General features: G+C 44.7%; 1 protein-coding gene across 2 annotated transcripts in view; it reads right to left on the bottom strand.

Annotated features, from left to right (window-relative positions):
* THOC5 (THO complex 5) overlaps window positions 1-27,335 on the bottom strand; it is a 35,302-nt gene that overhangs the window by 1,513 nt on the left and 6,454 nt on the right. Inside the window, exons 5-20 of one of the 2 annotated variants that reach the window (XM_044243964.1) lie at window positions 27,109-27,206; window positions 24,618-24,764; window positions 23,137-23,251; window positions 19,269-19,401; window positions 18,519-18,551; window positions 17,181-17,258; window positions 16,481-16,521; window positions 16,143-16,242; window positions 14,659-14,767; window positions 10,085-10,186; window positions 9,270-9,366; window positions 8,578-8,692; window positions 7,204-7,307; window positions 6,990-7,077; window positions 2,629-2,744; window positions 1,783-1,973 (exon numbers count right to left, since the gene is read on the bottom strand). In XM_044243964.1, the coding sequence (XP_044099899.1) occupies window positions 1,783-1,973; window positions 2,629-2,744; window positions 6,990-7,077; window positions 7,204-7,307; window positions 8,578-8,692; window positions 9,270-9,366; window positions 10,085-10,186; window positions 14,659-14,767; window positions 16,143-16,242; window positions 16,481-16,521; window positions 17,181-17,258; window positions 18,519-18,551; window positions 19,269-19,401; window positions 23,137-23,251; window positions 24,618-24,764; window positions 27,109-27,206 (1,667 nt within the window). The remainder of the gene's footprint in view (window positions 1-1,782; window positions 1,974-2,628; window positions 2,745-6,989; window positions 7,078-7,203; window positions 7,308-8,577; window positions 8,693-9,269; window positions 9,367-10,084; window positions 10,187-14,658; window positions 14,768-16,142; window positions 16,243-16,480; window positions 16,522-17,180; window positions 17,259-18,518; window positions 18,552-19,268; window positions 19,402-23,136; window positions 23,252-24,617; window positions 24,765-27,108; window positions 27,207-27,335) is intronic. The other variant, XM_044243965.1, reaches the window with a different exon arrangement.

Raw genomic sequence — 27,335 nt, 5'->3', positions numbered from 1 at the left:
AAGTCCTTTCTCAAAACCATAATGACAGATACTCTCAACATCACAAGGGCACAGAATCACCCGGGCAAGTCTAGGCATATGGCTAATGGAGAACCCACAGTCTGAAGGTAGCCAGCCGCAGGCAGAACTAGACCTCCTACCTCCTGCTGCCAGGCCAGCACTTTGCAGCCCAGCTTCTTGGCCTGATACCAGTGGTTAGCTGGACTCTAGGCTGAGAAACTTGCATCTCTCCAGTCATGGGGTTAACCGGATCTGAGAAGCCAAAGGAGCACCAACCCAGAATGCCCTGATGGAGGACCTCTGCCTGGGTGACAAAAAGCACTACAGGAAATGGATCCTTGGGGAACCATTAGGTAACAGAAAATAAACACTGGCCGTGTGAGAGCTCCCGCCCTCGAAATGTGTTACAGCAGGTAGGGAGGGTGGGAAGAACAGAGTTCTCACACAGACTCACTAGGGAGAGCAAGTCCTAGAAGCTACCAACATCTAGCCGCCAGCTCCACCTTCCAGCAGCCACCTGGGGGCTGGAACTGGTTATTATCAGATAACATGAAGAACCAGGCCAGGTGGAGGTGTCAGATGGAGGCGGAAGGATGCTGGCACAGCTTCCAGGTGCTGGGACTGGCTATCTGAGGTAAGGGGCAGGTAAGGGACCTTTAGACTGACAGGGAATACAGGGATGCCCCAATTAGAAACAGATTATAGCCCTTCCTCTCTCCCGGATACCATTCCTCCCTAGCTGCTTGCTCAAAAGGGAAGGGAAGCCTAACAGCATGGACTCTGGAATTTTGAAACTGATCTTTAAGAACAAGAACATGTGGGGTGCCTGGGTGGCTCAGTCAATTAAGCATCTGCCTTTGGCTCTGGTTGTAATCCCAGGGTCCTGAGATAGAGCCCCATATTGGGCTCCCTGCTCAGTGGGGAGCCTGTTTCTCCCTCTCCTTCTGCTTGTGCTGTCAAATAAATAAATAAACAAACAAAAGAAAAAACAAAACAAAAAAACAAGAACATGTGTTAAGGGATAAAAGGAAGAGAAAGGACCTCACCAAAGTGAAAAGAAAAGTAGCTAAAAGTGCCATGAGCACAGACACACTGAACACCAAGTCATCAGGACCTAATAGCATTTTGTGAGCCCTGTCTATGCCAGGAACCGTTCTCATAGCTTATATGAATTATCTCTAATTCACCACGAGCCAGACAATATACTTCCATGTCAGCCTTTAGGCAATAGGTCCAGAGCTAAAAAGTGATTCTAACAAGATCACACAGCTGGTGAGCAGCAAAGCAATGATCTGTACTTAGTATCTGTCTTACTTCAGAACTGGTTCCTTCCATGATGCCCAACTGCCTAGAGCTGCCATTCTCATAGACTCGGGAGCATCCCAGGAAGAATATGGCAGACTCTGGGACTGGTGGGGCTTTATGTAGTTTTAAAAGCTTATTTGGACAATAAAAAGCAAACCATGTTGTTTTCCAAAAGAAGCACAGGAAGTTTAGCTAAATCCTTTTGGTTCTGGTGGGGCTCACTCAGTGGGTGGCCCACCTTCAGGGGTGCTCGAGAAGAACAGCTGGACCAGCTGTAGGAAGTGGGTTTCAGAAAAGAGGGAGCAAGCCCTCCTCAGAAAATCTGGCTACAGAATTTTTATTTCCACTGTGAACAGAGACAAGCACACGTGAGTACGAGCACGCCCTCCATGCCAGGTTCTGATCTCTGCCCTGAGTCCCTGAGAGAGGCAAGGCTGGACACCTCCAGAGCCTCAGTGTTCCCACCCGTCCCCTCACCTGAAAAGCCGCAGACACATCTTCTCCTGGGGAAACTCCTTGGGCCCCTCCACACTGTCATCGTGGCTGTCAGTCTCCAGGTAGACATCCAGCAGCACACACAGGCGCTGCAGCTGGTTGGTCAGGAGCTGATGGCTGGGCCGGGGGCCGCACAGCTCCTTGTAGCAAACGTTGACCTCACTCTCCATAGCCTAAGGAGTGGGAAAGCCAGAAACTCAGCGCTACCTTCAGACTAACTGGGTCTGACAGCTCCACAGGAACAGTAGCCAGGCCTCTATAGGAGTTAGGTCACACCAGATCAAACCGGATGGGTTTATCCCCAGGCTCAGGACACCAGCGTCTTCCTGATTCTGACCTGTAACTTTCCCTAGCCAACATTCTCACAGCCAAGAAGATGGAGGTGTGTGGAAAAGAAATCTCAAGACCTAAGTCAGAAGGTACTAAAAACATGATCCACAGCCAGCAGGCCACTACAGAATCAATCAACAAGTACAATGATATTTACTAGCTACAATAATCTCACACACCACCTCATTCCAACACTTCCATGCTTCCCAGTTTATTCACATTTCCACCGAAGCCCAAGACAGCAACCTTTCAAGGCAAGGATTTATAGTATCCCCATTTTAAAATGGGGTGACCCCAAGCTAGGCAACCGGTTAATATGGCGCTAGGCTTTTTCTTCTACTATAAGCCTCCAGCAAATTCTACAAATCCTGGCAGGCCCCACGGTCCACTGGAATTAGACCAGTGGCTAAACTCTCAGTTGCAGCACGTCCTGCCACCGCCCTCCCTTCCCCAAAGAGGCTCTCCATGCTCTTTCCATCACCTCCAGCAGGGTCTTACCCGAATGTTGTCATCGTTGCTATTGGTTTTCTCCCCTTTCCAGTTCAGACAGAGCTGGAAAACAGGTGGGATGGAGGAGTAGCCAGGGTTTAGCACCACAGCAGCCTGGAGTTTGGCTGGGAAGGGAGTAAGGAGGAAAAACCAGTTCTGAGACTGGGTATGCCAGTCATGGACCCTCCCCACTGGGCCCCTGAGGCTAGCTCTGCCTTGTATTAATCCAAGTGTTGCACAGCACATTCTGGTACTTTTATTTTTGTTTTAGAATCTCCTAAGTAGGGTGCCTGGGTGGCTCAGTGGGTTGAGCAGCTGCCTTCGGCTCGGGTCGTGATCTCAGGGTCCTGGGATCGAGTCCCGTGTCTGGCTCTCTGCTCAGCAGGGAGCCTGCTTCCTCCCCTCTCTCTCTGCCTGCCTCTCTGCCTACTTGTGATCTCTCTCTGTCAAATAAATAAATAAAATCTTTAAAAAAAAAAAAAAAAGAATCTCCTAAGTAGAACTGTCAGGTTGCAGAATGTGAGGTCCTGTGACTCTGGTCCCTCCAAGGATGCAGAGGTGTGTGGACTCCCCAGAATCTGGTCCACACTGGGTCTGCCCAAGAGTTTTATTTGCTCCTTTGACAGAAGTTTGTTTTAACTGGCATTTCTTTCTTTGCCAGCAAGTTAAGGATTTTCCCATGTGAAGGCTATCTGTTTTTTCTTTCCAGCAATATTGTGTACTAGCTATTACATCAAATATATTTTCTCTACTCTATCCTTTTCTTTTTAGGTATTTTGTTATGTGAAACTTTTTAATAGCCAATTTACTGTATTCCAAGCACTGTATTGTACTCTTTACACACATTTTATTTCATCCTACCAATGATTCTGAGATGGGTACCATTATTACATGCCCGTTTTATACACAAAGAAAACGAAGCTCTGGCAGAATCTTCCTTAGGATCAAACTGTTACAAAGCAGCAGTGCTGAGCTTAACTAGAACTGTCGGATATCAAAGCTAGGTTCATACTCCTTATAGGAAACAGTTGTATTTCTTTTTTATAGACTTTGAGAGAAAGAAGGAGGGCAAGCATGAGCAGTGAGGAGGGGTAGAGGAAGAGGGAGAAGCAGACTCCTTGCTGAGCAGGGAGCTCGACACGGGGCTTGATCCTAGGACCCTGACATCATGACTTGAAGTGAAGGCAGACGCTTAACTGACTGGGCCACCATGTGCCCCTGAAAAGTTTTTTTTTTTTTTAAAGATTTTATTTATTTATTTGTCAGAGAGAGGGAGAGCGAGAAAGCGAGCACAGGCAGGCAGAGGCAGAGGGAGAAGCAGGCTCCCTGCTGAGCAAGGAGCCCGATGTGGGACTCGATCCCAGGACGCTGGGATCATGACCTGAGCCGAAGGCAGCTGCTTAACCAACTGAGCCACCCAGGCGTCCCAAAAGTTTTATTTTTTAATGTGTTCATTTTCTTCTCTGGTGACAGCCTTTGCGTTTCTCCACAGGACATTTACCCTTTCTACCAATGGGTGAAGTATGCCATTCTTTTTTCATTATTTATGGGGGAAAGAAAAAGAACTGTGACACACCAGTAATTCAAACAACAGAGAACAAGAGAATATAAATTAAGACAATTCTTCCCTGACAGTTGCAACCACATTTATTAGAAAGTGAGTCCTACCCAAAGGATAAAAACACAGTGATCCAAAGAGGCACCTGCACCCCAGTGTTTAGCAGCAATGTCTGCAATAGCCAAACTATGGAAAGAGCCCAGATGTCAATTGACAGATGAATGGAAAAAGAAGACATGGTATATATATATACAATGGAATATTACTCATCATAAAGATGAAATCTTACCATTGGCAATGATGTGAATGGAACTAGAGGGTATTAGGCTAAGTGAAATAAGACAATCAGATAAAGAAAATTGTATGATTTCACATATATTTGGAATTTAAGAAACAAAACAGGATCATGGGGAATGGGAGAAAAAGAAAATGAAATCAGAGAGGGAGACAAAGAGTAAGAGACTCTTAAGTATAGGAAATAAATTGAGGGTTGCTGGAGGGAAGGTGGGTAGGGGGATAGGGTAACTGGGTGATGGACATTAAGGATGGCACATGGTGTAATAAGCACTGAGTATTATATATAAAACTGATGAATCACTGAACTCTACCTCTGAGACTAATAATACACTATAATTAATAGAATTTAAATAAAATAAATGAAAAAATTAAAAATAAAAAGTAAGTCCTTTCTCTGCTGCCATATTGTGTCCTAACAGCATATATTCCTAGATTGATCTCTATTCAATTTTTTTGTTTTTAATTCATCAGTTTTCAAACTGATCTGTTGTAAAGTGATTTAAATTTTTTGGAACTGGCTGCCCACTTAGTCATTTAAATTTCACTCTTAAATTTTCAAATTCTTCAGTGCATCTTAGGAAAATTTTATTTACCATATTCACTGATGGATCTAGAACACTTACTATCTTTCAAGCTTTCATCTGCTCAACCAACAGAGTGATGTCTACTGTGACTTTTCCCACTTGGGGCTTTATAAATTTCTTGGACTCGGGGCACCTCAGTGGGTTAAGCCTCTGCCTTTGGCTCAGGTCATGATCTCAGGGTTTTGGGATCAAGCCCCACATTGGGCTCTCTGCTCAGAGGGGAGCCTGCTTGCCCTCACCCTTCTTTGCCTGCCTCTCTGCCTACTTGTGATCTCTGTCAAATAAATAAATAAAATCTTAAAAAAAAAATTAAACATCTTGGACTACATATCTTGTGTCCTTTTATTTAAAAAAAATTTTTTTAAGATTTTATTTGACAGAGAGAGAGATCACAAGTAGACAGAGAGGCAGGCAGAGACAAAGGGAGAAGCAGGCTCCCTGCTGAGCAGAGAGCCCATCCCAGGACCCTGAGATCATGACCTGAGCTGAAGGCAGAGACTTAACCCACTTAGCCACTCAGGTGCCTTTTTGTACCCTTTAAAAACAGTATTCTATGTTATTTAGGGACAAGGTAGAAGTATTTTCTTAAAGGGAGAAGAATGAGAAGCAAATGTACAAATTCCAAATGTACAAAAAAGTAGTCAAATTCCAAATTCCAAATCCCTATTCCAAATAGTAGTCACCTATCCTGAGGGAGAGAAAGAAGTATAAAGTAAGGGGACCACAACTATATCTAAAATATTTAATTTCCTCAGAATATTTTAAAACCATACAAAGGAAAAATGAAGATAAGAAACCACAGAGTAGAGAAACTCTAACATCAGAGAGTGCAACCTTTCCTTATGTTTCTCCCACTAGCTTAGAATCATAGAAAATCCCCCAGCTCTGCAGCCACAGAAACATGGGGGTCACATCCTATGGGCAGTGCCAGGCTCGCCAGGGCAGGAGCCAGAAAACAGCTCCAGAGGCAGTACCTGGTTGGCTCCATGGGAAGCCTTGGCAAATTAGATGCCAGGACAGCTGTGAGAACTAATAGCTTGTGATGCCTCCAAAGTGAGTATAGGAACCACCGACAGGGAGGAAGGTCCTGCCACCCTGCACTTCACAACCTGAGAATAACATGTCAGCCCTTCTGTGAAGAGGAGGAAGAACAGGTACCTGCTTTTAGAGAATGGTAAAGAAAAGGGCCAAGAGCTCAGGCTCAGAGGTCAGACTGCACTTGGGACTGAGCCTCAGTGTGCCTGCCTATAAAATGGGAATACAGGTTTCTCCTATTATCCAAAAGCAAAATGTTCCTACGAACCCTTTCCTAAGCCCAAAGGGCATAAATAAAGGGGCATCCTCCACATTCTGAGCATTAATGCCACTTTACTTTTACAAAAGACCTACATTAGCACAGTAATGACTTTTTTGGTAAAAGTGAAAATCCTCCTTTCTTTCATTTAATGGAAACAGGTATTCATGTAGGTTTTTTGTAAAAGCAAAGTGGTGGCATGCAAACATAAGGAAAACGGGGGCTACCTTTATTACCACTCTCAGTACTGTCATGAGAATTAAATGAGATAAGATATGGCTGTGTTACAGAGCAAATCTTCACTGAACGGGGGAATCTTCCAATCATTACTATTTGCTAAGTCACCCTGGCAGGATCCTAGGATCTTTTGCTTTCTTTGGGCAGCCCTCAGGAATGCTTTATTCCTTTTTTTTTTTTTTTTTTTAAGATTTTGTCAGAGGGACAGAGACAGGCAGAGGGAGAGAAGCAGGCTCCACACTGAACAAGAAGCCTGATACAGGACTTGATTCCAGGGCTCTGGGATCATGATCTGAGCCAAAGGCAGACAGTTTAATTGACTGAGCCACCCAGGTGTCCCAGGAATGTTTTATTCTTACTAGCTCCCCTTGTCTACTACCATGATCAGAAAAGAAATTACCTGTGCCCCTTTCCACGAGTGCCATGTAGTAGAGATTCGTGTCCTCAGCCAGTCCTGCCTCCACAATGTCCTTGGTGAAATGCAGCTCCTAGAAGTTACCACAGCGGAGTGAACTCCTAGATCCTCCAGTCAAGTCCCCCGCTGGAAAGGCAGGAGCTAAAAAGTGACAGGAGTCTTTGGGATAGCAAGGGTGATCTGGCCCTCCTCCACTTACCATGTAATCCTCATGGGCAATCATCACCCACTTCACCAGGCGGGAGACAACCTTTGCAGGGAAGAGGTACTGGCAATCACTAGTAACTGGTACGATGCCATGTTCTAAAAGAGAGCAAGATATGTGGTATCACAGGTAGCAATCAGGTGCCACACAAGGTAACTAGTATCTGGAGGGCTCAGATTGCCCTGCCAGCTGTGCAGGTACAGGAGGCATTCTGCAGATACCCTGGTCAACACGTGCTAGGATTGCAGGTGCACCACTTGACCTTCCCCGGTGCTAAGTGCTTGTGGCCAGACCTAGCACTAGCTTTCACGGTACTTTATCTTTAATGCAAATGATTGTCAGCAAAACAAAACCCCCCGCTGGCAGCCAGAACCAGTGACAGTGTCTCTGCAGCAGGGACTGTTAATTAGATCAAATAGCCAAGAGGGCTGTTTTCATAGCTGACCTTGATGGAGGAAACGACTGAAGTGTTCTGTGTCAGTTCCTCTAAGGGAGGAGAGCTAGAGAACTGCTCCAGGGCAAATTCCTGCTGGCACTTCAATCTGCAAATATGTCAACACAGTAAATGCTGTCCAGGATGAAAATCATCCAACCTCGGGACAAAACAAATGGGGCAATGCTGATGGGGAGCAAGCCTGCCACAAGCAATGCTGCCCTGGGGACCCCTGGGTCCACGTATATTGCAAGAGCTCCCTGACAGGGGAACAATCTCTAGATGGGTCCCAGAAACCCAAGGACTTTCCTGAGAGTTACTATTTCAGATCAGAAAGACCTTAACTCTCACTACCCCACAATTGCCTTATGCATGGTAAGCCCTGACAAGTATTTTGTGAATGAGGAGAAACATCCAACAGGGCACCACTGTGGTCAATGGCTCATCAGAATCACCTGAGAGCTTATGAAAAACACTGGGGTTCAGCCTCACCATGGAAGACGTTAGCTCAGTAGGTCTCAGGGGAGGGTGGAGGGTGTGGATTCCTGAACAGCTGTACTCAAATAAGCTAAATGTAAAGTCTACAAAGCATGAATTGGGCTTCTACTAAGTATCAGTAGAATGGACACCAAAGGCTGACATATGCTAACCTAAAGTAAGTTGTTCCTGACCAGTCCACTATCCTGGACCACCCAGACAGCTCTGGGCCTCTTCTGTGAGCTAGGACAACCATGATGGCCCTGAGGGGAGCTCAGACCTCTGCATGGATGGGCCTGTAGCTCTCCCTAGTGGCCCTGCCACCAGCTCTGCTCAGCAAGAGCCAGGAACCAAGCCCTCTCTGATGTGTCATCAGAACTGGAGAAATCTGAATGAAGGATAAGTTGTCTCTGCGTTGTCCAAGTGGCTCTTAAGCCACAGACCTAACACCAACTTACCCAGGGATGCAAACTGTTTGTGAAGGGCCAGACGGGACTGCACCCTGGTCTTCAGCAGTTTCATGGTGGTCTCCATGTGGCTGGCGCTCAGCGAGTGGTCAGCAATCACCGTGTGCTGTGGACAACAGAGAGCAGCACACCTGGGTGCTCTGTCCCTTCCTCCAGGCACTGCCTCTCTCCTAGGCCCTGCATGCCTATGGCAGCCGGGACCACCCACACCGAGATAGATTATTTTGTGGAAATTGCAGGAATTGCCTGCTGTGACAGGCCTGATGCTGAGTTCCTGTAGGAACAATATAAACTACTAGGTTCTTGAGAGGCTTGGTCACCTCTTAAGAAAGACTTCTGCGAAGATGCCACATCCCCTGGGGTTCTGTTGACACCTAATTTTTGGCATCTCTGTACATAAAACTGAGGGGTAGCAGAGCCTGGAGCCCTGCTGTACCCAAGGCAAGGACCAAAGTTATAATCAAGAGAGCTGCTATGCTCAGGGAGAAGGCAAAAGGTACAAAAACACTGGTAGGCCTCAGACATTTTAGTATCCTGAGTGGAGGGAGGACAGATCATAGCCTGGAGGGATAGCATTCTGATCATTCAAAACCCCCAGAGGACATCAGAAGCCTTTCTGGAGTCTGCACAGGATATGAGGAAGTAGAGATCTTCAGCCAAGGAGAAAGGATCAGTGAACACACCTGGGGCTGCTCTTTGGGGAAGTGGAGGCCACCCAGCTTCTGTACCCACAAATAGGGGTGACCTAGGTCAAGTACGTAGTCTCTCAAAGTCAGGATGCTGCAGAAAAGAACACAGCATAAAAAGATGTTATAGGGGTACCTGGGTGGCTCAGCTGGATTAAAGCCTCTGCCTTCAGCTCAGGTCATGATCTCAGGGTCCTGGGATAGAGCCCTGCATCAGGCTCTCTGCTCAGCTGGGAGCCTGCTTCCCCCTCTCTCTCTGCCTGTCTCTCTGCCTATTTGTGATCTGTCAAATAAATAAATAAATAAATAAAAGTTATAAGTCCTTTCTGCAGTGGTCCCAGGACACAGCCTTTCCTATCCCCTCACCCCCTCAAAATGGGCTAGTCCTGCAGGCTCAGCCACTCACAGCCAGGATCTAAACTGCATCACCTCCCTACTGTGAATTTCACCTCTCCCATGTTTGCTTTTCTCTTCCTACCCTTACTCATAGGCAAATCTCAATAAAGCAGTGCCCTTGAGCTTTTCACCAGTCTACCAATTTTTAAAATGTTTTTAAAGTTTTTAATCCTCAGAGAATTAAAATGATAAACCATGTTATTATATCATATGTTATATCTTCCAAGTTTGATGCTTCCACCCCTCCTCACCCTTCCATGACCTTCATTTGCCCCTGCATTCCCTTCTCTTAAAACCACACTACCATTCCACCCCATGGTCTCCCCTCCCCACTGAGAGGCCTCTGGCCCTAAATGGTGAGCTGCCAGAGGCACTCCAAAGCAGAGAGGCTGGGAGAGGAGACACTGCTGACTCACCCGACTTTATCAAACTGATACTGATTGGCTGGATTTGGAGTTTTCTTTCCGTGATCTCCTGGATACAAACAGCTCAAGACTGAGTCAGGAGACAGCAAGTCACTGGCAAAGGGAAAAGACCGCAGTGAGAACCCTGGCCAATGCCTTGCCTCAAGGCAGACTTGGTGATCTGGGGATGGTAATGCCACCTATCACTGAGGGTCATGCTACCATTTCCAGAATGCTTCCTATGGACCTTTATACTTGAGGTCACCAGACCCCCACAGCCCTATGAGGGAGGGAGTATAACCATTTTCATTTTACAGAGGAGAAACTCAAAGCTTTGAACAATATGGTTCATCTAAGATCATACTACTCGTAAGTGCTGGAGCCGGGATTTGCACTATCCGATCAAAGACAGTAGTTGTTCTAAGCACCGAATTTTTTTGAAAACCCTATCCCTTCGAGGTAATATGATGACCAGGGCCTTACCTCAAAGGCAGCAAAGCCCTGTGACACTGGAGATAAATTAATCACAATTTTCTTAAGAGCAGAAGAGAATCCTTTCTACCCCAAAAGAACAAGTGTGCAGTTTTGATGGTGTGTCTATCTTACTTTGGCCAAATTTTATACTATTTAAAGAAAAAGGTCCCCTTTTATGTTGCCAGAGAAAGACATTGTCACATGTGCTGGAGACAAGGTGACCCAGGGCTATAAGCAGAGAGACAGCGCCATTGCCACCCACCTGGAATGGTTAGGGCACAGCCTGTAATTAAACATGACAAGTGGAGAAGGAATGGGAGGGGAGAAGAGGAGGATAATGGAGTAATCTAATCGCAAAGGACAAGGCTCATTCTTTCCCTCAGCCAGTGTGGGGGGCAGGGGGGATTCTCCTTCTTCTTTACCTTTCCAGGTATCGTAACAGGAGCAACTCAGGAGCAACTCAATTAGCAGAATGGGCTAATTCTGCTGCTCAGAGCCCCAGCACACCTTCAAGAACTTAGCAATGGGACAGTGGCAGCTTCTGACTCTTCCCAGTTCCCTGTCTCTCCTACTGACTCTCTGCCCTCCTCTAGATCTCTGCCCCTTCACTGCCTTTCATGTAGAACTGACTAGAAAATAAATAAGAATTGTCAGTCTTTTGGGGCAACTTGGTGGCTCAGTTGGTTAAGTATCTGACTTTGGCTCAGGTCATGATCTTGGGGTTCTGGGATTGAGCCCTGCATCAGGCTTCCTGCTCAGTGGGGAGTCTGCTTCTCCCTCTCTCTCTGTCCCTCCCCCTACTTATGCTCTCTCTCTCAAATAAATAAAATCTTAAAAAGAAATTTGTTGGGGTAACTGGGTGGCTCAGTCGGGTTAAGCGCCTGCCTTTGGCTCAGGTCATTACTTCAGGGTCTTGGGATCGAGCCCCATCCTTCTCTCTCTCACTCTCCCTCTATGATCTCCCCTCTCAAAAAAATAAGTATCTTAAAAAATTTTTTTTGTTGGGGCACCCGACTCAGTTGAGCCTCTGACTCTTGGCTTCAGCTCAAGTTGTGGTCTCAGGTCATGAGACTGAGCCCTGCATTGGGCTCCATACTCAGCAGGGCGTCTGCTTGACATTCTCCCTCTCAGTCTCCCTATGCCCCCTCCCCACCTCCAATAAATAAATATATCTTTTAAAAAAAAATTGTCAGTCTTTTGGCCTATATTTAACAACTACTACTAATAGAATGAAACAGCTAAAGCTGCACGATAAAGGTTTCTAATTAACAAAACCTGATGGAAGAATCAAATTCTTGACAAAATTACTTCTGTAATATGTGGTTCAGGACAACAAAATAATGGACATAAAAGGGGAGGTTATATATAGTCATAAAACTACAACACCAAGGGGCTCCTGGGTGGCTCATTCAGTTGGGGATCTGACTCTTGATCTCAACCAGGTCTTGATTTCTGGGTAGTGACTTCATGCCAGGGCTCCATGCAGGGCATGGGGTCTACTTAAAAAAAAAAAAAAAAAAGCAAAACCAAAACCACTGGGATACCTGGGTGGCTCAGTTGATTAACCATCTGCTCTCAGGTCAAGAACACAGGGCCCCGGGGGTTCTAGTCCCATATCCGGCTCCTTGCTCAGCAGGGAGCTTGTTTCTTCCTCTGCCTGCTGCTTCCCCTGCTTTTGGGCTCTCTGACCAAAAACCAAAACCAAAACCAAACAAAACATAAAACAAAAAACAACCCCCCCCACAACACTGAAACAAAAAATCCTCAATTACTCAAATCTTTGTTATAAAATAATAATAAAGGGTTAAAAATTTGGTAAAATTGCAAAATAATTAAGAATGGTTTAATGGCTTAATGAAAAACTGATTAGTCAAATGCCCTAAAAGAAATCATTCTGGAAAATAATTTCTTAAAGAATATTCAGCAAGGTTGGTTAAATGTTAAATTGTTTGTATTAAGAACATCAATTCCCTAATGAAATAGATTCTGGCAATGGTTGTCAATGATGCTAATGCCACAAAAACAAAGAACCACCTATGCCTCCTGATGGAAATACTCGACATCTATGATATCTTCTGGCTTCCCTGTCTCACCAGCCAAAACAATCAAAATAAAATCTGATCAAGCCTCTAAATCTAATTTGCATGAAATACACAGGGAGGAAGTAACTCATTAAACTGTGCTGCAGGGATGCAAGCATAAAAATCCAGACCAGGGAAACCTATAAACAACCCATTTCCTTCAACAAATGAACAGATGGCAGGGACATTCGGTTGAAAAGAAGCTTGAGAGAAGCCTCACCCAACTGCAACACTTGGACTTTATAGAGATCCGGATTCAAAACTCAATATAAAAACAAAACGGAAAAAAACAAAACAAAACCCAACAACAACAACAAAAAACAACAAAAACATGTACGAGACAATCAAGGTAATTTGAACTCTGACTGGATATTGGGTGATACTAAGGAATTAGTGTGAGACTGTGATTATATTGGGGGAAAAAGAAGTATCCTTAAGTTTTAGTAGATAAATAAATAGAACCATACACCAGCCTAGTTTCCCCAAGGGCCAAAGCAGCCTGTACTTGAGCAAAGGCCTGTAGGCTAGAAGTCCAGAGCATGAGGCTTGGGGCATCCATAACTGGTCACATACTCTTTGAACCTCAGGTTCTCAATCCAGAAAACTTGGGGATGAGCTAAACTACACCTGGAGGCCCATAAAGATATAATCCTGGTTTCAGGGTAGTGCTTTCTTTCTTATCTCCTCCCTCTTCTGGGGCCATAGCCCATCTTTCACGGTCAGTCACACAGGCCTCAGTTTCCTCCCCTTGTAAAGTTACTGTGAAGAGCTAAGCAAATTCATGATAAACACAGCTGTCATTTATCAAGTGCTTCACCTATGCTGAGCACTGGACCTGGTCCTTCACAAACACCCTTGAAGGAGATATTACAGTTAAACAACCAGAGTGAGGAAGCTGACTCAGAGGCCAGGACACTTGGCTCAAGGTGCACACACAGCTCTAAGTGGCAGACAGGACAGGCTGGAGTTTGGAGCCCAGCTGGTAACCAGTCAGCAGCACTGCCCCCATTGTGGCACATGTGGAGCTTTATGAGGAGCTGGAAGTGTGCACCGAGGCCAGCCGGCAGCCCTGTTCTTAGTAGGTACGGTGTCTGAGAGGCGAGCAGGCAGAATGCTGGTGACAAGGAGCTCCACCATGGCCTCAAACTGCCAGACTGAGAGCTCTAGCTGGGCAGTGTAACTAAATGCTCTGGGCCCCCTCTGCTGGGGTCTGGTGAGAATAGGGTCAATTTTATCCAGAGTGCCTTAGGGAACCAGGGCTGTAGCCTGAAGGGGGTGTGGACTGTAAGTGCAGGGTAGAGAACCCAGGGACAAGGCACCACCAGACAGCCATGGGAAAAGCCCTAGCCCACCAGGCACCAGACCTGTGCTTCCTCCCTCAGTGGTCTCTGTACAGCCAGCACGAGGACTCAGTATGCTGGAGTGCCAGGCCAGGCTAGTGCTTTTGTAAGTGAGGCTATTTGAATCCCAGGATCTCTTGGGTCCTCCTCCCTTCTTCCCACTCCTAGCTGTGAAACAAGACTGCCGCAGTCAGGGGCTTCCTGGGGATCCCCGACCTGTGTCCTTGATTACTCTGCTTCCTCTCACCCTCCTCAAAATCTTCTCTCATCTCCAGGTAAGAATAATCTGGGACCGAGCTAAGCTGTCAAGCAACAATCCCAGCACCCTGGGACAGAAAAAGTAAAGGGAGAGGGCGGCCTAAATTTGTCAATCTAATAATGTCTGCCAAACTCCACTTCTCCATTCATGCTTTTCCACTGTTCATAAAAAGCGGAGCTCTGCCCCACCTACTCAATTTGCCATACATTGTAGTCATTTCATCATCTGCTGTGTAGCTAAAGGACCAACTAAAGTCAGTTAGAGCTTCCTAAATACCAGTGATGTGCCAGGACTCCTAGGCCATGTGGACACGACAACAGAAATCAACACAGCCGTGTACCTCCTCCGAGTGTGAGGAACCAAGACCAGCCCACATTGAGGCTCTTCTTACAACCACCCCATGCGCCACTCTCCACCACGCCCGCCCAATACCCTGCACTGATGGGGGTGATCAGCTCCGTGGCAGTCATCACTTTGGCTTTCACTGTCATGATGTTGAGGTTCATGAGGTAGTAGAAAGTCAGGTGAAGCACGCTGTCATCTGGAGCGAGAGGAGGAAAAGAAGAACATGTACAATCTGAACATGAGAGCAGAGTTTATAGTATTAGGGAACAGAAAGTCAGCAAGGGTTTTAAGAACTTTTACTGAACAAAAACTCAATGTTAATTTCATACTGGGCTGAAAAAGAAGAACGTCTACAAATTCTTTACAACTCCTCTCTCCATGACGGGGAGCTTCATTTCCTACCTCTTTAGTGTGGGCTGGACTTAGTTGCTTCTAACAAAAACAATATGAAAGGAAGTGATCAAACGAATCCAGGTTCATATGATCAATAATAAGACAGAGTGACACCATTTAATCCTGATATGATGTCATAATGAACACCATGTCTATGGTATTCCTCCCCAAACCCATAACCTCAGTCTAATCAGGAGAAAGGACCAGATAAACCCAAACTGAGTCCTTCTACATAATAGACCTTGTCTGCAAAGGTCATGAAAGATAAGCAAAGACTGAGGAACTATCACTGCCTGGAAGGGGCAAGAAAACCAAATGCAATGTGAGATCCTGCACTGGATCCTGGAACAAAGAGCATTAGCGGAAAAACCAGGGAAACCTGCATAAAATCTGTAGCTTAATTAATAATATTATACCAGTAAAATTAACATTGGTTACATGGCAGTTAAGTAATATGCTGACATCAGGGCAAGCTGGATGAAGAGCATGAGAACTCTACTACTGCAACTCTACTGAGTCTAAAATTATCTCAAAATAACAAGTTTAAAAAAAAAAAAAAAAGTAAAGAGAGGACCAGTGAGTAGAATATGTTTCCACCTTTGTAAAAACTAAAAATAGAAGGGGATATACAAACACTAGTATAAGAGCTTTCAAATGCATAGAATAGTTCTAGAAAACACATAGAAATCTACCACAATGGTTGTCACTGGAGGTAAGACCGAGGACCACAGTCTGGGAGTCTCAGGTCAAGAGGGAAACTTACATGTAATGGTTAACTCTCACCCTGCTAGAATGCTTTATCATATGCTTCTTTATCCAAACAAAACTAGATTCAAAACATACATTCTCTACAGAATACAAACCTCTACCTACATTTGTTATAATAAGCACATTGGTCATATTACTCAAAACCAGCATACTCTTGCAACTTGTTCTGTGTATCTGATTTAACAAATTCAGAAATTGGTGTAATTTTACTGAGCATCCATTATGTGTCTAGTTTTGTACTGAATTGTTACAGTTATGACTTAGGGGGGAAAAAATCAAACTTCATGCCAAACAATGAGGAAAAATAGAGAAATACGAAACCAAAATCTTTTCTCAGTCAAACAGGACTTGGCTTGCTGGACCTTGGGCATCTGCAGCCATGGGACTGCCCAGAACAAGGGAAGCCAGACCTTTGCACTTCAGGTCCAGCATGACAGACAGCGGGTGCCTCTTCAGCATCTCCTTGCGTTTGTCATCCAACTGAACTCCCAGTGTGGGTCGCCGGCGTTTCTGGATAAAGGAAAGATCAAAGCAGATAAGCACTAGTCCTACAAATTTCCCCCTTCCTTCTCCCTATAGGCCAGGGACTTCTGCCTGGGACCTGCTGCTTCAACTATCTGGCTGCCAGGCCCCCAGGAGCCCATTCTTTTCAACCTCTTTCTTCTGCTTCTAGGGATAATAGCACCTGTCAACTAGCAGACCCCAGGCGTGGCTGCATGGCACACTCATGTGGGGCAACAGCTCTCACCGTGGTCTGCTCCTCCTCAGCGTCTGAGTCACTCTCATCATCTGCAACCACAAAGAGAAGGCATCTAGAGGTGAGGGGGCATAAAGGCACCAAGACTCTGTGTCACTTGTAAATACGTTTCATTAGAATACCCGATGAACTGATTTGCTGCTGTTTATGTGGTACAGAAAACATGGTGACCCAAGAAAAAAAAAGAGGAATGCCTCATAATCCCACTACCCCCTTCCTCCCATTTCTGAAAGTGCTTTTTATTGTCATCCTGTGGACCACAAGGCCCTCCACTGGTAGTGGTGGTGGTAGCAGTAACAGTAGTATAAATAACAACAATAGCGGCAGCTCATACAATTTGAGGGGCTGCTATGTGCCTAGATTGATGCTTAAGGACTTTGCACACATGAGTTCACTTAATCCACTTAATCCTACACAAGTAATTATTATCCTGTTTTGACAGGTGAGTAAACTGAGGCTCAGAAATGATAAAGAGCTTTCCCAGGATCAGTGAGCTAGTGAATAGCAGGGTTGAAATCCACAAGCACTGCTTTTTCTTGTCTATCTGGAGCATTAGGACGTTAAAGTTAAGCTCCGTGATACTCAAAACTAGTACAGCTAATTTCCAAAGACCCAGCACTGCCTGTGAGTGGCGACCCTGTGTCCCGGGAACCAGCTACGGAAAACATGGGGAAGAATCTGACTACATTACCTTGGGAGTCTTCAGGAGGCTTAAACAGAGCCTTGGCTTCGTCCACACTGCCTTCTATTGCCACAGACAATGTCTTATCTGTGAGCAAGAAAAAGGCTTCATATGACAGCTGCTGAGGGAAGGAGCTAAGCTATACAAAAAGGCTAGCTCTGGGAATGCATTTCTTCTGCATTTGTCACAGGTCCTTACTGACTGGGGGGTGGAAGGGCAAAAGCCCTTTCTCCAAATGAAGAGGGACCTGAGAAGATACTTAAGTCTTTTTTCCAGTGTTGACTGAGAACAAGGAACCCAAAGTGCAAACTTCTGGACCAGCACCACCTGAGACTACAGTGAACTCCTCTCTTTTCAGGCTTATACCAATGCACAATACCAACCCAGGGCCTAAAGCTACAGAATACTTTGCTGACAACTGTCTTAAGGATTCTCATCCAGAACCTATCCACTGTCCACATCCTGGAAATGACAGCTCTCATCTAAGTGCTTAGTTTCCAACCTGTACTACACCAAGCATCTCGCTGGTACCGTCACATTTAACTGGGAGGCGGGACAGTGGATAGGAACTTGGACCCTGTAGTCTAGTCCCAAATCTGAGTCTCTGCCCCAATTTCTAAACATCTGGGAAGTTACGTCACTGCTCTGAGCCCCACTTTCTGCAATAATGAAGTTCTGTCTTGACAAACAGCAGCTGCCCAGTTGGGTGGTGAGGACCAAATGAGCTCATCCTTATAATTATAAAATTATTTTTTTCAAATTAACATTTAACTTTCACAACAACCCTATTAAAGCCATACAGTTATTATAGCTATGAGATGAGAAAATTAAGGCTCAGAGTTGCAGGATATAATGGGTGGAAGTCGCTAAGCTAGGATTCAAGACCAGGTCTACTCAACTTGAGCCCAGTGTCTCAAGCACAAATGTAAGTGGGCTGTTCTGCACACCCGGACTGACAATTCCCTGGGTCACACCTGGCCTGCCTTTGTGGAACTCCAGAGGTCTAGTGCTGTGAGGTCAAGACAGCCCCCCACCCCTCTTGCTCCATTCAAAAGGGTATACAGATTACAGATAGTCACAGGAGCCTGAAATGGTTTGCCCAACTGTACTAAGGAGGGATGGCAAACTTCTACCTGGCAAGCCACTGAGATAATCCTCCCAGGTGGCTGGCTACTGCTGACAGCCCTTCATTAACTAACATACCTCACCCCAAATAAGGTGGTTGCCCCCACAAACCACTGGCAAATGCCTAACTGTTCTTTTGGGTAACTTAATCCTGAAATTCTACAGTAAAATGGGAAAGGAAACAGGATGGGTTAAAACACAAAAGAAAAGAAAATTACTCACCCTGTCTAGGGGGCTGGGAGGATTTCATATGAGCTGATGATGGAAACAAGGAGGAGAACAAAAGGGAGGGAGCGGACCAGAAGGACCAGGAAAACACAAGAAGAGAGACAGTAATGTGTTGGTGCCCATGGCTGGGAGGAGAGGCATGCACTGGTGCGATACATATCTGTCTGATGCGATGGGGTGAAGAAGAAAAGTTTAGGTGCTGGGTAAAAGCTGCAGTAAGGCAAAAGTTAGGGTCTCCAAAAACTTTTCAAAATCCTAGTGAAGTAAAGGGCTGCCCTTAAGCTTAAAGCGGAGACATCTTCCCACTTAGTAATCACTGTAATGGCATGCAGCATGTTTGGGCTTGGTGAAAGTCTGGGAAAGCTGCCTGGTACCTGTGTTCACCAAGTCCTCTCTCTGAAGCAGAGCAAGAGGTGCTGATCCCCCTGCCAAGCGTGCCTTGATGGAGTGAGTGTCTGGGAGCCCAGACAAGCTGCCGGGGCACTGCACCCAACAGCTGCCCAGCCAGGCTCATCAAAGATTCAAAGCCATCCACTCTGAAATGCCCACCAGGTTAGTCTAGCCTCAGGCCAGCTGGTCAAAGCAGCCATGCTGGGTGGTGTGGCGGGGAAGTAGCATCTGTCACCTGTGGGCTTCTGAGCAGGACCAGGGAGCCTTCCTCAGCAGGCAGGGCTTCCAAATGACTCAAACGGCCAAGGCTGCTGCTCCCACAGCCCCTCTTCCTTACACAACCCCCATACTCACCACAGGCCTGCCCATATGCAGTGGCTTGGACAAAGAGGACATAAAGGGGAGGTGGCAGGTGTCTAGCTGTCTCATATTGCTTGTGAGCTTGGTCGAACGGCATGAACAGGTACTCTTGCACGGGGAGGGAAGCCTGCATGCAATAAAAGAAGGGTTTTTGTTTTCTCTTCTTAGGCAGTCCACATGTGAAGAGGTAGCTTTTTATTTAATAAATAGCTTTTCACTTACTAAAAATATATGATAAACTAAAATAGGTAGACAAAAAGTCAATACAAAAAAAACCCAATTTATACAAGCAGCAAACAGTAAGAAAATGAACTTAGATAAAGAGCCATTTCCAATAGCATCAAGAAAACATCAACTACCTATGAATAAGTAAGTGAAAGGTATGTAAGCATCCACACAAAGGTCTGAGAATGAAAGGTCTAAATGAACGGAGATACACGCCATGTTAATGGTCTGTAAGACTCAATATTTTCTTGAAATCAATTCCCCCCAAAGTGATCTACCGATTCAATGCAATCCCAGTCTAAATCCCAGCACGTGAAAATTGACTCACTGATTCTAAAATTGATTATGTTAAATGCAAAGGGCCAAGGTGCCTGGGTGGTTCAGTTGTTTAAGTGTCTGCCCTTGGCTCAGATCATATCCCGGGGTCCTGGGATTGAACCCCACATTGGGCTCCATGGTCAGTGGGGAGCCTGCTTCTCCCTTTCCCTCTGTCTCTTCTCCCACCCGTGCTTTTTCTCTCTCACACTTGCGCTCTCAGTCAAATAAATAAAATCTTAAAAAAAAAAAAAAAGCTATGGTAAATAAGCCAGTGTGGTACTGGTGCCTGGATAGACAAATAGACCATAACAAACCTACAGGGACATTTGATTTAAGACAGAAGTGGCACAGCAGAGTGGGGAAAGAATGGTCTTTTCAATAAATGACCCTGCTGAATACCAACATGGGGGGAAAAAAATGAATCTGACCCTTAACTCACACTACGTACAACATTTCCTTCCAGGAAGCCTAGAGATCTAAATGTGAAAGACAATAAAGTGTCTATAAGAAAACAAGACAGTATCTCCATGACCTTGGGACAGAGATAAATTTCTTAAATAGGACACACTAACCATAAAGGAAAACACTGATAATCAGATCATATAAAAATTAAGAACATATGCTCATTAAAAGATACCATTATGGGGTGCCTGGGTGGCTCAGTGGGTTAAAGCCTCTGCCTTCAGCTCAGGTCATGATCTCAGGGTCCTGGAATCGAGCCCCCGCATTGGGCTCTCTGCTCAGCAGGGAGCCTGCTTCTCCCTCCCTCTGCCTGCTGCTTTGCCTACTTGTGTCCTCTCTCCATCTCTCTAATAAATAAATAAAGTCTTAAAAAAAAAAAAAGAATATATATTATACGATTCCATTTGTTTAAGATCAAAAATGGGCCCAACTAACCTATGACATTAGAAGTCAAGATAATGGTTCCTGGTGGGTGGGGTTGTGTGGGTGAGAGGAGACAGTGACTGGAAGGGGAAATAAAATTGCTTCTGAAAAATCAATGTTCTTTTTCTCAATCTGGGTGCCAGTTACAGAGATGTGTTCACTAGTGAATATTCACTGAGCTATACATTTATGAACGATATGCTTTTCTATACACAAAATTATTTTTTTTAATGTAATATACGTGCACGGTTTTAAAAAGTTTTATCTGGGGCACATGGATGGCTCAGTCAGTTAAGTATTCAACTCTTGATCTCAGCTCAGGTCTTGATCTCAGGGTTGTAAGTTCAAGACCTGTGTGAAGTCTACTTAAAAAAAAAAAAAAAAGGTTGTATTCAAGTTTATAAAGCAGAAACTCTCCAGAGGCACCTGACTGGCTCAATTGGTAGAACATGTGACTCTTGATCTCAGGGTCAATGCCCCACATTGGGCGTAAAGTACTTTAAAAACAAAACAAACAAACATCCCAGTTCCCAAACTCCAAAGTAATTGTTAGTAGTTTGGTATAAATAATGACTCTTCTAAGCATACATTGGACTCACTATGCATATATATGCATATGTATATATGTATATATCATATATATGCATATGGAAACTTTTTTAACAAAGGTATACAATCAAATAGTACTTTATGTCCTACAATAGGCATTGTTTTAATTAGATGATAAATCTTTGTTCTGTCCAATTATTTGATCAGTGGTATGATGTCCTCTATTTCCATCACAGCTATAAGACTGTACCATACAAAAATTTATTTAACCTGGGGCGCCTGGGTGGCTCAGTGGGTTAAAGCCTCTGCCTTCAGCTCAGGTCATGATCCCAGAGTTCTGGGATTTAGCCCCACATCCGGCTCTCTGCTCAGCAGGGAGCCTACTTCCTCCTCTCTCTCTGCCTACTCTCTCTGTCAAATAAATAAAATCCTTTAAAAAAATTTTAATTTAAACTGTATCCTATTTAGGCACGTTTAGAGAAACTCCAATTAACAGGAAAAATTAAGGGGTGCCCATGTGGCTCAGTCCATAAAGCATCTAACTCTTGATCTGGGCTCAGGTCATGATCTCAGGGTCAAGAGATCAAGCCCTGCACTGGACTCTGCAATGGGGGTAGAGCCTGGTAGTCCCTTTCCCTCTGCTCCTCCTCCCACTCTTTCTCTCAAATAAATAAATAAACAAACAAAATCTTAAACAAAAACAAAAACCGACCAGGAAAAATTAAGTACAACCCAAACTTTGCATTTTCTTTTCGTCCTATTATGAAGTGCTACTCAGAATATTTGTTAACAATTCTAACTCTATGCTGAGAGTTGAAGGGAGGAAATGCAGATCTTGCCAAACCCTAGAAAAGGGAATCTCTGATTTCTCTAGGGTCCTTTTGCAAAGTTCCTCCTTATTAACCATTTACTCTGCTACATAAAACGATGAGGATTTAGAGGGGTGCCTGGCTGGCTCAGTCAGTAGAGCCAGTTTGTGACTCTTAATCTTGGTGTCTTGAATGCATGCCCCACATTGGGTATAGTGTTTACTTTAAAAAACAAAAACAAAACAAAACAAAAACTTTAAGGATTTAGAGCAAATCTGGCCTCACGGAGCAAATAAAAATCAGGTCACCTATACAGAAAGACATGACATTTTACATTATATTCTAAAGTGGGGGCTTTTCCTCCCAAAGGCACCTAAAGCACCTAGCTTTCAAATATGAGTAAAGTTCTTTTTAGAGAGAGTACCTCTACTGAACATCTGCCCCCAAGGTGCAGTCAGGAGTCTAACAGACATCCACAGAAGCAGGCTTAGAGGCCTGGAGGTTGTGGGGCTGGTGGAAACCATTCTGGGTAAATTAAACCCAGAGTTTGCAGGACGCCTGGGTGGCTCAGTTGGTTAAGCAGCTGCCTTCGGCTCAGGTCAGGATCCCAGCGTCCTGGAATTGAGTCCCGCATCGGGCTCCTTGCTCGGCAGGGAGCCTGCTTCTCCCTCTGCCTCTGCCTGCCATTCTGTCTGCCTGTGCTCGCTCTCTCTCCCTCTCTCTCTCTGACAAATAAATAAATAAAATCTTAAAAACAAAAACACCCCAGAGTTTGCAAAAGTATTTTACCTGGAAGCAGCTCTGGGTGAAAAGAAAAAATTCCAGACAAACGTGTGTGTATGTTCCTGAACCCACCCAGCATCTCTTCCACCCAGGACACAACCTTACCGTACTAGCTGGGCAGAAACTCCAAACAGGACCATCCTTGCACTGGGCTCTGACACCCACTAGAGTAACATACCTGGCAAAACCCAAAGGGAGACAAGGCTGCTGGAGGACTCGGGTCAGCAAGGTCTCACTGGGTGCTGAGGGCAAAGCAAAAGGCCAATGTTGGGGAGGATGGGGGAGAGTCCTACCTGCATGATGCTATTGAGGCGAGGCTGGAGGCTGCTTAGGTACTCCTTTTTGACCTCAATCTCCTTAAGGATCTTCTCCTTGTTGGACAGGCACTCTCGGTACTTCTCCGCCAGCCTATTGGGAAAGGACAGACCACTGTCACTCGAAGCTCCTCAGAGATATCCCAACACACCTACTGACTGTTACAACCCACCTAATGACAGTTAGTCATGATCAACTAATGTTTACCTGGTACTTACTCTGTGTCAGGCACTTTGAGAACTCTTTATAAGCATTATTGCATTTAATCCTTATAAAAATCCTGGAAGATAGGTAGGGACTCTTCTTTTCCCCAAAGGAAGAAACAAAGGCTCAAGTAGACAACTTGCCCAAGGTCATTCAGCTAAAAGCAAGTACAAAGCTGGGCTCTGAATCCATGCCTGTCTGGCTCCAGAGGCTCTGCCCATTAACCACTAGGGAATATGCCTGTGTCATTTTCTATTCCCTTTCTTGCCTCTAGGGTCTACAGCCAAAACTTTCACAAACATGTGGACCTAGCAACTACAGAACCCAAATGAAGCACTTAAACTGGCCTGAGTGGGGCAGAGTGGTGATGGACTCTGGACCACAGGAATAGAACACTCATGATTTAGCCTGTGCCAAGGCAAGCCATGTACTGGACAGGGGAGTGATGGGCCAGCCCCATCTGCTCAACACCTGACACTAATTCCATAAGAACCACACTTAGTGCTTATTAAATTCATAACATGGACCAAAAGCACAAAATACATTTTATAACAGGAAAAAGAAAAAGAAAAAGAAATAAAAACACCTGCTTCTTCAATGGAAAACAGAGCAAATGTGTCAATAAAAGCCCTAGAATTCTCATACAAATATGGGGAAGAAAGTCACTATTAATGAAGGAATACAACCATGAAAGATCTGATATGAAAAATTCACTATCCCCTTAAAAAGAACTCGATTAGATTACACAGTATATGTGTTCTATTTACAATTAATAAATAAAAGATCTTTATTAATACAGGATTTTTCATGTAAAGGTGTGCCTTGAAGCATAATTTATGATAGCAAAAAAATAACTGAAAGTCCGATCAACAGAGGAAAGATTATGTAAATTATAATTTGTCTATGCACAGGAATGCTGTATATAACCTTCTAAAATAATGTCTAAAGTACCACAGAGGCAGAAGAAAAAGAAAGAAAAAAATTAAATTTACAGTACAAAAGGTTACGTCTCAAATGTTAAAATTTTAAAGGAAAAGTTACTCCAATCTTCTATTAACAGCCTTAACCAATTCCAGCCCCACCCATTATATTGTTGGTCGAGTTTGAATTATCAGGTGCAAATTAATTTGGTCTTAAACCAGTCCACTGGTTCCAAGGAACTCTGCTGTATGATTGTGGGTCATGCATCACAAAGCACCGTCCCCATAAAGGTCTGTGTCGGCACAGATTAACAAGGTCAGGAAGGATACACAACCTTTTTCGCTGTTCTAGCTCCCAGTCCAGTCGTGCAAGGGTTTGCTGGTGAGGGTCTCCCATGGTGACTTCAGCCTTGCTAATATCTGGAGGAGCCTCCTTATAAAACTCCTCTAAACTGACCAGATCAATTTCTTCATGCTTCGACCTGCAGGGAAGAACTACATGTCAGGTTGCTCTTCTCAGGATCCCAAACCATGGATTAAGTGGGCCCACAGTTCCCTCCACATATGCTTACTCAACCCTGTTTTACAACTACCCAGGAACCTAGAACCCAGTCTTCTCAGCAAATGCTCATTAGTAAATGTTTCATTTTGAAGAGATATAGTTGGTGACATACAATAGGATCCTTATCCATCGTGTCTAACGTTTTTATCCATGAATTAGCTGAAGACCTGGAAGGGATGCTTATAAAACTTACAGATGTCCAAGCTTAGCAAAAGAGGTTAAGAACTGAAGGGTGAATAAAAATACTATAGGGCACCTGGGTGGTTCAATTGGTTGAGCATATGCCTTCAGCTCAGGTCATGATCCCGGGTCCTGTGATCAAGTCCCATATCAGGCTCCCTGATCAGTGGGGAGCCTGTTTCTCTCTCTGTTGCTCATGAATAAATAAAATCTTCAACCAACCAACCAACAAACAAAAAACACTACAGTCTACACCAGACTGCCAGGTTGAAACCAGGAATTAGAGACAGGAAAAAAAATATAAGGGACTGCATTAAGCATGGGATGGGGAAGATCCAGCAGGGTATAATGATTTAGAGGCTTCAACTGTTTCATATACAGTGACTCACAAGAAAAGAAACCTAATGCTTTTTCCTGCATTAACACAGTAGTGCACAGGCTGTGGACAAAAGATGATAGTAATAGCAGTTACCAGGTAGTAAGCACCCACTGTATGCCAGCCTCATCTCACTTATTTCTCATGATAACTCTTATCAAATGGGGATTTCTATCTCCATACCTGAAATGAGATGAAGACTTCTACAACTGAGCAGCTTGCTCAACGTCACACAGCTAGTGAGTGGCAGATCTGGGATGTGAATCCAGGCTGTCTGACGGGGGCCAAGGGTAGTCACCCGCCTCTCCATAGGCCAGGGTTCTACTGCATTCTGCATTTGTGAGCTTTCATCTGAGTGATGGTTACAGCCTGGTGCATCACATTCTTTTGTATTTAATACCCTTTTATTTTTAAACAGTTTAAGATACACAGGAAATTTCAAAAATAGTACTGAGAATTTATTTCCTCTGTGTACCCTTCCCCTGGGTTCCTCCAATGATAACATCTACACACAGCACATTATGAAAACCAGGAAACTGACAATGACACAATATTATTAACTGAGATACAAACCTGATACAGATCTCACCTCTATTAATATTTAACTATTATTACATGAATTTGTACAGCAGATAAAGGTACCTCCCCCAAATCAGCATTGTCAAAAATACACCAGACTCAATGACTGATATGCCCCTCTTATCCCAAGTTTATTATAAATAAAACCTACCTCGGGGGTCTGGGTGGCTCAGGTGACTAAGCATCTGCTTTCAGATCAGGTCAGGATCTCAAGGCCCTGGAACCAAGTTCTGCATTGGGCTTCCCACTCAACAGGGAGTCTGTTTCTCCCTCTTCCTCTGCTCCTCACTCCCACTTGTGCTTGTTCTCTCTCTTTTTTAAAGATTTTATTTATTTATTTGAGAAAGAGATAGAGAGCAGAAGTAGGCAGAGTGGCAGGGAGAGGTTAAAGCAGGCTCTCTGCTGAGCAGGGAGCCCAACTCAGGGCTCAGTCCCAGGACCTGGAACCATGACGTCACCTAGCCAAAGGCAGCCACTAAACCTACTGAGCCACCCAGGTGCCCCCCTAAGCAAAAAACAAAAACAAACCCCAAAACACCTGCCTCTTCTCGATCTGCACAAGTAGGTCTGACCAAGCAAGAATATATTCCCTTCTCTTCCTCTGTCTACTCCTCCTTCCTTCTCTCTCTCAGCTTGAATTTGCCAAGAGGCATTACATTTTAAGACAGACACTGACAGATTATAGTTTGTTCACCTGAAAGCAGCTAAGTGGCAAGAAGTTCAGCGTCTGAAGAATAAAATCCAGTTGCAAAAAGAATGGCTGGAACTTTAGAGAGGAAAAAATGGGCCAAAGGTTAAAAGGATTTGGCTGGAAGGCAGCTGCTCCTATGCAAGGTGCCCAGGAATCAGACTGGTAATGTAAAGGCCCCTGCTGGAGAAAGACAACTGCTTTTGACCAGGTGCAGAGCTCAAAACTTTGAAAAGTCAGAAAGGCTTCCGAGGTTCTTTGTGCAGCCTGAAAACACTGCCTCCAATTCTCCCAATCAAAGTGATCTACTCACCCTTGTCCCAGATCCTGCAGTCTCCAAGCCCATCTGATTTTTTTTAAGGAGAGTAGCTCACACTGAGCTATGTAAGAAAAGCAGTTACTAACAGACTATTTTGCCAAAGGCTGTTCTCTGAAACTCACTTGAACTCCAGACACTTGGTGATCTCTTTCTGCAGGTGCATCACCTCATATAACAGGTTCTGCAGCTGCAGGTGATAGGCGTCTACTTTCTGCTTGGCCTGAAAGGAGGACAAGGTCAGAGGTGAGTGGGTCAAGTCAGGTCAGACAGAGCAGAAGCAAACTCAGGGAAGAGGTAAAGGGGATTAAGAAGGGAATGTGGGGAAAAGAGAGGAGGAGGATTAAACCTC

The sequence above is a fragment of the Neovison vison genome, chromosome 3 (assembly GCF_020171115.1).
Source record: "Neovison vison isolate M4711 chromosome 3, ASM_NN_V1, whole genome shotgun sequence".
NCBI lineage: Eukaryota > Metazoa > Chordata > Mammalia > Carnivora > Mustelidae > Neogale > Neogale vison.
Note: the sequence above shows the minus strand (reverse complement) of the source record. Positions and strands in the feature narration are given on the sequence as shown.